We start from the raw sequence: 10,488 nt of genomic DNA on the forward strand, positions 1-10,488 counted from the left end.
GGAAAACATGGATGTCAGGCGTATGCTACACAGGCTTCCTACGGACACGCTGCACACTTTCCGTACTGTCGGGAGCAAAAGTGTGGCATGCCACGCCGGCTTCGATTCATTTGCACTTACCACCCTACTCCTGGTATCAAGAGAGCTAAAAAGACGGGCGGGGCAGGAAGGGACTGCCTTGCGTCGTGCATAGGCGCCGGACCGGGGCCACAGATCCGAGCTCGGACTTCCAGAGTCGGCTCCGTGCTCTCCTCATCCAAGGAAGACTCTGAGCCACGATATCTGGAAAGATAAAAGAAACCTTCGCCAAATGAAGCCATAGAAGGAAACGCCTGAACAACGTGAACAGACGGGATGGAAGAGAACACGCTCTGTGTTCTCTTCCATCCGGTCTGTGAGCGCTGTTCGGACGTTTCCATCAACATGCACCAACCAGACCGATCAAGCCTCTTCTTGCAACCATGGATGCCGTGAGTGTTTCAAAGTCGTCCGAGGGTCACACTGTACACTGGCTGCACTGCCGGGAACGAACGTGGCTTATTCCACGCGAGCTTCGACTGAACTACATCTTAGACCTTCAGCGGCGCCATGGTATTGGGCAGCCTTAGGGGGTACTGCTTTCATCTGCAGCCATGCCAGTTTTCACGTTTCGATAAGTCGCGGTCTCGCTTACCGAAAACGCAGAAAACGACGCTGCGATGCAGTGCAGTCAAAGCAGCCGACAGTACAGCGTTTGTGGCGGGAGGCAGCAGAAACGCGAGCCAAGAAGGGAGTATCTTGCGCGGTACATGGATGCCGGACCGAGACCAGAGTTCTGAGCTCGCAGTTGCTGAGGCGGCTCCGTGGTGTCCTTGTGTGAGACCCTAAGCCGGCATGTCTGCAAAGAACAAAAAGGTAACCTTTGCGAAATGCAACCATAGATGGAAACGACCGAGCAGAGCGAACAGACGAGACGCAAGAGAATAACAGACATATTCTGTGTTCTCTTCCATTCCGTCTGCTAGCACTGTGCAACCATTTCCATCACCATGCACCAACCAGAGCGATCAAGCCCTCTTCATGTAGCCATGGATGTCGTCAGCATTCCGAAGTCATCAAAGGGTCACACTGTACACTAGCTGCACTGTCGGGAACGAACGTGGCTTATTCCACGAGAGCTTCAACTGAACTACATCCTGGACCGTCTTCAGCGGCGCCATGGTATTAAGCAGCCTTGGGGGGCACTGCTTTCATCTGCAGCCATGCCAGTTTCGTTTCGATAATTCGTGGTCCTGCTTACCGAAAACGCGGGAAAGGACGCTGCGATGCAGTGCAGTCAAAGCAGCCGACAGTACAACGTTTGTGACAGGAGGCAGAGGGTGCACGAAAGGAACCTTGCACGACCCGCAACTGCCATATCAGTCCAGATGACATTGCGGGCCGAATGCACCAGTGCCGTTGGATTAAGTGCGGGAATGCTGGAATGAGCACATCTGCAAAGAAAAAAAGAACAAGGAATGACATACACGCAAGCATATCGCACTTCCTTGTACTCACCGTGGTGGGCTAAGTGAGCGCGACTGAAGCCGTTGCGCCGCGGGGCTGAAACAATTAAGAAAACCGAACAGACCTTGGCTGCAGCGGAAACACGATGTGCCGCAGACCGTAGGCAGCGTCCGTTCTTCGGAGTTGCTCGACGAGGCTGGCGAGAATTTCCGAGCACCGTGTACGGCCACAAGCCACATGTCTCAAAAGAATATGCGCGCCCGGGAGTTCGGCTGCACGACATAGTGGCTTGGTCGCAACGGCGTTCGGAACGAGCTTTTGTTTCGTGACACAAACGATAGCGAGCTCGCATATATAAACCCCGTTGAGGCAGCGAGCAAAGCTCTCCATACCGGGTGTGTTCACCCAAGACCGCACGCAATTCCCAAAAATAGGCTTTTTGAGGTAGAAGGGCGACCCTTTCGGCATAGTGCGTAGTGCACCAGCGGCGTAGTGCATCATAATACAGCCAAAGCGGGATAACTAGAGTGCCGGTTAAGCAGCACTGAATAGTCAACCTTCTAACTATCACTGTTAAATCCCCCAATATCTTAGAGACGTGCAGCCCACCGTAAGCAACATCCAGAACACTCCAGAATTTCGAAAACGCAGCCACCCTCGGCGCTGTGGCCTAACAAATTTTGGCCATTTCCACGAGTTACGTGCAAAGGTTGCTAAGCCCGTAGGCCTCTCGCGCACGTACTTTTGTGTGATGTAGCCAATATTAGTTGGGCCACAGTGCGAGGGCAACCACGCCCCCAAAATTCCAAAAACTGAAATGGATAAAACTTGCGGTAGGCTACACGTCCCACAACTATCAAGGAACCCAAAAGAAAAAGGCGGTTATTAAACTATTCAGTATTACTTAACCAGCGTGCTAGTTACCACGCCTTAGCTGTACTCCGACGCACCACGCCGCCGGCAAAGGTATGCCGGAAAAGGCGCTCTTCTAACTCAAACTGCCCACTTTCAAAAACTGCGCAAAGTCTTAGGTGAAACACCCTGCATACGAAGTTTCGTCGCTGGCTCAATACCTAAAGCTGACCTGACTAGTGTGAGCTAAACCTAGAGCTGAATGCGCGCCGCGAATCCTAGCTCGCCTCGCTTGCGTCACGAACCAGAAACCCGATGGCGACAGCCCATGAAACCTCTCCTCTACATGCTGCGTGTTGTTTGCTGGTTATTATTCAATGCTCGCGGGAACAGTGCGAGTGAAGCTTAAATTTTGACTAAAAGGTTTGACGGAAACATGTCGCCCTCGCCGCGAGGCCTTGCCTCGCACTCACCTTCGATGCCGACGGCCTGGCTCGGAGAGGCGTATTCCTCGGCAGTCGTCGGTAGTCCGTGAGTGCAACGGCATCCATGCGTCTCCGGTAGACGGTCAAAATCACAGCAACCCATTGGAAACGCGCACAGAGGCAGGTCCAGCACCACTTCCGCTTTTACGGCGAAAATAAGCTCTCGCTCCTAGCAAACACGAAGAATGACCGGCGGTCTTCGTCGGTGGCATTTTTAACCGCGAATCAGCCACTTGCGCATGCCCACTACTGTCGACTGCAGGCCTTTTCAATGGCGGTCGGCGCTGACTCACTTATCAGCGATAGAACTGTGGCGCCACTTCCATGGGCAGACGGCGCGTCGTCGCTTTTCTTGCGGCCAGACTTTTTTGTTTGTTTGTTTTCCTTCTGCCCCAGGTGCGGCTCGATGAAGTGATACCAAGACTGCTTCAGAGGCGCAATTTTCGGCATGCATGCGCACTGTAGAGATTGGGCGACGTTTATCGTGTTTTTTTTTATCCTGCGCTTAAAACAAAACGTACTAAAAGGATATGAACCATTTTCGCGTCCCTTCGTGTTAATTGAAAGAATCTAATGGGTTTCAACTTCCGTAGAGTGAGCGCAGTGCCTACAAAGCCATAGAGACAGTTCTGCGTAATACATCCCAGTGCACGTTAAAGAACCCCAGGGGGTCGAAATTTCCAGAGCCCTTCACTACGGCGTTCCTCATAGCATTGGATGCTTTGGGACGTTAAAAAACCATAAACCATCTATACACTCAATTTTCCTGAATTCTTCTGCAGCGGCTTTAGACTGGTCGTGCTGTTAGCTCTTGCACAAATGACAACGTGAAGAGACAAGACTGGCGTCAGCTACTAACTGATTATAGTTGATAGTTACTGAGTTGCAGTTCTTAGTTGGCGCCAGCCTGTCTCTGTGTGAAGAAATGGCGAGATGGTTTGGTTTAGGTTTATATTGGTCTAACCTCCCAGAGCGACTCGGGCTATGAGACGCCGTAGTGAAGGGCTCCGGAAATTTCGACCACTTGGGGTTCTTTAACGTGCACTGACATCGCACAGTAAACGGGCCTCTAGAATTTCGCTTCCATCGAAATTCGACCGCTGCGGTCGAGATCGAAACCCACGCCTTTCGGGTCAGCAGCCGAGCGCCAAAGACTGCAGAGACTGCATTGTAGATATGCGGAAGCATTAGCGTTTGCCGCTATGTCGGTGGCTCAGGCTTTCAACACCTACTTTCCCTCTCCGTTAACATCCGATCGCCACTCTTCGATCTCCGATGCTATCACTAGACGATGTGTACTTTTTGTTGCTGTACTCTGATTGGCTGTAGGCATGACGTCATCAGACGTATGGATGACGTCACAATATTTTGGCGTCACATGGCCTCACTGATTAGTTCCATTGGCTAATCCCATTAAGTCCGTAGTATATACGCCAGGTGTCGCAGCTAAATGACACCAAGCTTTAAATAAAAGACGAGTGTTCTAGCCCAGTGAAACCACCAGTGAAACCAACGTAGGGTTGTTCAGTGTCGCATGGCCTAGTCAGAAGTATCCTTTTTTCGATCTTTAAAGTCAATTAGATCGGTCTAGATAGCCGATTTTATAGTTATTGAGGAAAGAAGTGTCAATGGAAAAGTTGCAGATCATCTCGAAAAACAGCTAGCAGCGTTGTTTCCACCAAGGTACGATTGACGTAGCTTCATTTACTGGCTTTAAAAGGAAGCCATCGCGTAAACAGCTGTTGGCTCACATCTCCGCCCCAATGTGCACACAAAGGCTCATCGGGGGGCTCTCTTCAGAAGAAAAAAGGATTTCGTTCTCTAACACATATCTTGCGAGGTTCAAGTTCCATCGTTGTCGCGTGGTGTTGTCTATTGTGCGAGTTATGGTTTAAGGCAGGTAAAAAACTACTTTACGTAAACGGTAACTTTGCACGAACGTTTGCGTCAGCTGATTTTAAGTCAAAAGTTGAAAAGTTAGCTAATTAGACATAATTATTATCTATCAATAACGAAAAATGTACTGCTATGTCACGCGACTGTAAACAAACCACACTGGATTTCACGCCGCTGGAACATTCCGTGGTTGGTTACATTCAGCTTGGTTAGATTCAGCTAGGACACTTGGTGTTTATATATATATATATATATATATATATATATATATATATATATATATATATATATATATATATATATATATATATATATATACACCTGGGATGGTTCCTTACAATCGGTTGTGCAGCCTGCCACAAAGCAGGCTTCAGACAAACGTACGAACACACTATGTCGTAATGCCCGGAATGGCCACTATTCATGCTCCCGCACTGAAACCGGAGGCCTGAACACAATGGACTAAGTAGCTCTCCCCCCCTTTCTTAATGACATTGTGCCCTTTTTTGCAATGCGCAGGTTCCCCGTGTTATTTTGCGCATGCTCACCAGTCTGGCGATGCTGCTCACCTTGGCGGTGATCGTGTTCGGCATTCACATGTACGCGCGCACAGCAGATATGACAGAAGACACACTCTCGGTTGGTGGGAACCAAGTCAACAAGTTGCGCAAGCCTGACCCGCGCATCTTCGACCTGACGCTGGGCCCGCCACCTACGGATGCACCTGCGCCTCACCAGGTGAGTCGGCTGCACTATTCAAAAGTCTTGGACAGGTATTCATTTATTCGGAACGCCGTGGTCGTGGAGATAGTGTGCTGCATGATGGCTTGCGGCAAACAGAACTTAAATGATTTTAGTCACCCTTGTTAGGGAGTGAGCTTGCAGCACGCCGTATAGGTCACGCTAGACTTAACTTTGTTCTCTTTGGGTTTTTAGGCGAATACTCACCTACTGGCGAATGCTCACCAACTGGGTTTGTAGGTAACTTGGGCTGATCGAGAGCACTATTTTTTTTAACTCCTCTGATTTATGGCGCTCTCTAGATATATTTCTATTTAAGAGGAAGATTAATCTTTTTACACTTGTAGTATAGGCGAGATGATTTGATCGGTGTTGGTTGTCGGCCTTACGAGCACTGCAGTCATGAAGCCTTGGATACAGCAATCTACTCATAGCAGGAGCAACTGCGACTACATTAGGTATCAATAGACTTTTCCTAAAAACGTATGGCTAATATTAAAGTTATTTATTTCTAGGGCTCCTTGAAGATGAAAGATGCACCCAGTTCACCCGAGACGCATACCACCACCCAACCGCCAACGGAAACGCGTTCACCAACAACTGAGAGCAGCGGAGGCCATACGACCCGCACTACCAGCAAGACCAGTCTTGGGAACATGACCACTGAGAAGCCGACGCCGACACGGGTGCCCGAGCAAACCACAGCGCCTGATCGGTCACCAGGCGCGAACGAAACGGCTTCAGACAAGCAAGGCATGAAGGATCCACCCGTCCCTACTACTAACGTCAGTGATTCCCCCGTGCGTATTGCAACTAAACGAAGATAAGCGCACGCGAGTGGTGCTGACTGGTAGGATACACCCGATGGTCAAGTAGTAGTAGGGGTTGATTAAAATAATAATAAAAATAAAGGAAAAGGTTTTCGCTAACCCCGCCATCTGCCGCCGATACTGAAGCACCTAAGCTTGGACAGCGGAAATAAAGGATAGCTGGCAGAATGGACAAATGAAATGAGAGAGGTGAGGGGACAGGCAGAGAAAATAGGGTGGAGAGGTAGTATACACAAAAACTATTTACGCAATAATAAATATGTACAGGTTGCGCGCGTGATTAGTTCATGATGAAGCATCGAAGGTCAAGGTAGATTACCACCTTCAAAAACTAACGCACAACTATGTTTATCATGGCTTTCATTTCCAGTTTTGAACACGTAAATCGATTGCCCGCCCTCAAGAATTATGAGTCCTTAGTTCCGTCACGTACAGCTACCCTCTGCAGAGAATGATTAGGAAACGTCCAGACGGTTGTGGGTCGCGCAGATTTCATTTTCCGTACATTTTAATATTGTGTGTAATGCAAGCCATTATTAGCTTTAGTTCTACTACACCAAACCAAGTATTTTCTAAACACCCGTGGCCACAAATATAATGAATATGTCTAGTTAGATGGTGAAAAAAATCCCAACGACCCATCTCGATGTTTTATTAAATGCTGTTTCTCGTCCCCTCCTGGAAGAGTTAATTGATTTTTTGTATCTTAGCAACTGACTGGCGCCTAGTAAAGCATTTAGAAATTAGCTTTACAACCACAAAAAAACAACTATGGCTTGAAGGTTGCATTAAACATGTAAGACTAATTATAAACGACGCGTACTAAAAAGAACCGCTCGAACCATAATGCTTGTTCAAAAAGAAATATTTTCCTTCGTCAACTTTAAACATAAGCACAAAACGTATCACAAAAATCAGAGGTTGCATGCATGTATACAAACTCCATCAACATGGACGGCGAGGTGTGTTACAAACAACTAGAAAGGTTTAATTGCACCGTAATGTAGTGAGAGACCTTTTTGGGGAGTGGAATAAGCGACGGAGTTGGGAAAATTGCGAGTTTTCATCGCACGTGACATTGCAGTTGAGTTAAAACGTGTTTTTGCCCGTTGATACACAAACTGAAACGAATCCCGTCAATTTTATTTTTTGCCTAATGTAGTCTGAAGACTCCTCCTGAAGATAGAAAATATTTCACAAAAGTAGCTTAAGCCTCATTTTTGGCTGCCAGGAACGTTTACCAGTAACTTTTTTTGTCACACTGCAGAAGGTAGTTTATTCCTTCTATTCTCTTAATTCTTCTGTCCACGTTAGGTCCGCTGTTCGTTAGATTTCGGTAGATTTTTTTCAGTTTTTAATGGACATGTAACGCAGTGTCTAGGAGAGCCTCAAACTGAATTCTTCATTTTATCTTTTTCGGCAGTACTGTCTGCATAGTGACATGGGGCTAGTTTCTTCTGGTCTCAGCAGAGTTTTGACATATATGTGCCAAAGTGTAATACAAAGGTCCTAAAAAACGTCTTTTTCTGCATAGGACACGATTAGCATTGTTCTGCGGTATAATATTGTTTCATTTTTAGCAATTTTCTCGAGCTGAACTTCTAGCACGGAGCAAGTCAAGTCTTCCTCCGTGGCTTCTAGACTTGCGCGCCGTAAGGCCGTGACAGTGCCATGTGTACCCGTTTGTCTTCCACAGAGGGCGGTATATTTTGCCTAACAAGCCTGATTCAAACCACTGATTTTAACTCGACCTAGAGCAAGTTTCAAAGCAATAACATGCGTATCAAAGACTGTAACGTATCTGATGTCCACGCTAGGCTGAAATAAAAATCATAACGCATTTTTGCAATCTAAGCCTAAAATATCTTGACTTCAGTCTCGAGGCAGACCAGTGTTTCAGTTCGGCTAGTAAAGTTTTTCGGCATTTCCGCACACCACCGGCTTTGGAGAGAATATGTCTTTCGCTCCGCAAGTACCTATCTATGCCTGTTCTTTATCCTCTATATCAATGAACCATCGGCTGTTGAAACAAGTTTGGAAATGTCCTTCCCCATTTCGGGCTCACAGTGTTCACGCGATATGACCCTAGCCTATTAAAAGTGTTTTTAGACTTAACGCAGTATTAATGGCGGAGCGTATGCAGCGACGCAGAAGGGAGAAATAAGGTTTTTTGCGCTGGAACATTAGGCTGCAGCAGCAATATTCCTCTCATATCCTGACGGTAGTGCGGAGAGATAGGAAGAGGTAATCTGAAAAAAATTGCCAGTTATTGTAGAAAAACATAGTTCTACTTTCATCTCTGAAGAATGTTCACTTACGCTAGTGTTCACTCGTAGAGTTTTCAGCAAAGCAACCGGATTACTAATGCGATCGTAACCGCTGCCGACCGTAATATTACTTTCAACAGCTTTTCCGCTCCGTCACTCCTGGAAAGCTTGCCAAAATTAACAGTTCTCGCCTGTTTACACACATCATAATCTTAACACGGAACATATCCGTGAACATATATCCTTTGGAGCGAGTTCGTTCGGCATGTTCTTAATCATAATCCGCCGGATGGTCAACAAGACTAAGTCAAGAAACACACGGATCGGCTCAAGGTTCATCCATCCGTATGCGTGCTTCTTCACTTTTGGGAAGCACATGACAAAAGTAACACATGAACCACGCAAAAATATTTGATGTCCACTCGGGCCATGAGCTCCGTAGCCTATATATTTGGGAAGGAAACTGTGCATCTGCCCCAGTCAGCACTAGCGCTGCTTATGTGCTCAGTACCATCCACTGCCCCGTAACTTACCATATTAGAGAGCCACGCTAGGAGCGGATAATCAAAGCTTACTTCTCCGCATGCAGAGCAGCAACGACAAGGATGGCACAGTCTGCCCAACCGTCCACAAGTCCTTCTGCAATGTCAACGGAGCGGCGCAGTTCTTCTATGACCCGGACGAAGGATCGTGCCTATCTGCGACAGTGCAGATGGCTCACGTGTGCAACCGCAGTCCGAACCAATTCGCCTCCATCGAGGACTGCTTGGCGGCCTGTGTCAAGGGCCGGTGGGCTCCTGAGCACCGTTGCGTTCAGAAGCCGCGGTTCGTAGCCTGCACTGCTGAAGACGCTCGCGGTGACTGGTGGTTCCACGACGGCCGCAAGTGTGTCCCATGGTCCTTTGCGGGTGGCAGATGCCCGCTGGCCTCGGCACCCGTCTTTGACACTGCGGCCGTGTGCGGCGCGCAGTGCAACGATTCGCGGACACGTCGGGAGCGGGGATGCCTGCTGCCGGTGTCACAGTTGTGCGAACCTTCGCAGCTTCGCCTTCCGTTTTTTGCCGCTCCGTCGGTGACGGATAAAGGCACCGCGTTCCAGTGTCACAGGGTGGAGTGGGAATTTCTGCTTCGACACCGATGTTTATTGGGCTCCAACGCCTTCGTCAACCGGGATGAGTGCCACGAAACCTGTCGCCGTCGAATGCGACAATATTGACTGTTTTGTAGCGCTTCCTTCGGGAGTTGTCAAGATCGACACGAGCTCAGCTCATATATCTCTCTTTGTACAACAAAGCACATTATTCTTCGACACCTTGGATTTGAAGGCTTTTCTTCGCTTCCAATGTGGTAGCGTTTCTAAGAGTGAGTACCATAAATGATGCTTTTGTTTTTACACGTTCACAATGCTACCTTACTTTAGCGCAATTCAGATCTTTTCAGATGTCCAGAACGAATAATCGCAAATTTCATCATTTCGATTCAAAACCCCATGTTTATACATTACTGCAAGGGTAAGCTGACAGTAAAAACGGCAGAAATTCTACATAACTCGATTAGGAGCCACTTTCCTTAATTACTGACAACGAATACTTAAGAGGGGGCGCTTGGTTCTACAGCGTCACCTGCACAACATGTGTTGCCTGGACATACGACTCCGGGTGACGTCGCAGCGCCTAGTTAGAAAACACATCCGGCTTTGCCGCCCATATCTGCCAAGGGTGACAAAGCGTTTGTGTATACCGTCACCGTTTCCATAGGCACTCCAAAGTTATGTGCAGCAGCTGTTGGGTTTTGCTAGTGAATCATTTTATGCTGTGTGAAAAATAACTAAAGTACTAATTCTTGTTCGCTGTGCTGAAAAATTGAGTGCTTACCTCTGAGTCTTGATAAATATTGTTGTGCTTTATTTTTGAATGTTTTGCAATGTGCGCA

General features: G+C 47.7%; 1 protein-coding gene across 1 annotated transcript; it reads left to right on the forward strand.

The window, feature by feature from the left end:
- The first annotated feature begins 461 nt into the window (after positions 1-461).
- On the forward strand, positions 462-9,772 carry LOC144127934 (uncharacterized). Its single transcript, XM_077660952.1, has 4 exons — positions 462-470; positions 5,238-5,456; positions 5,975-6,259; positions 9,146-9,772. The coding sequence occupies exons 1-4, from the start codon at positions 462-464 to the stop codon at positions 9,770-9,772; spliced, it is 1,140 nt and encodes a 379-aa protein (XP_077517078.1).
- Positions 9,773-10,488: the final 716 nt, after the last annotated feature.

This window comes from Amblyomma americanum, chromosome 1 (assembly GCF_052857255.1).
Source record: "Amblyomma americanum isolate KBUSLIRL-KWMA chromosome 1, ASM5285725v1, whole genome shotgun sequence".
Classification (NCBI taxonomy): Eukaryota; Metazoa; Arthropoda; class Arachnida; order Ixodida; family Ixodidae; genus Amblyomma; species Amblyomma americanum.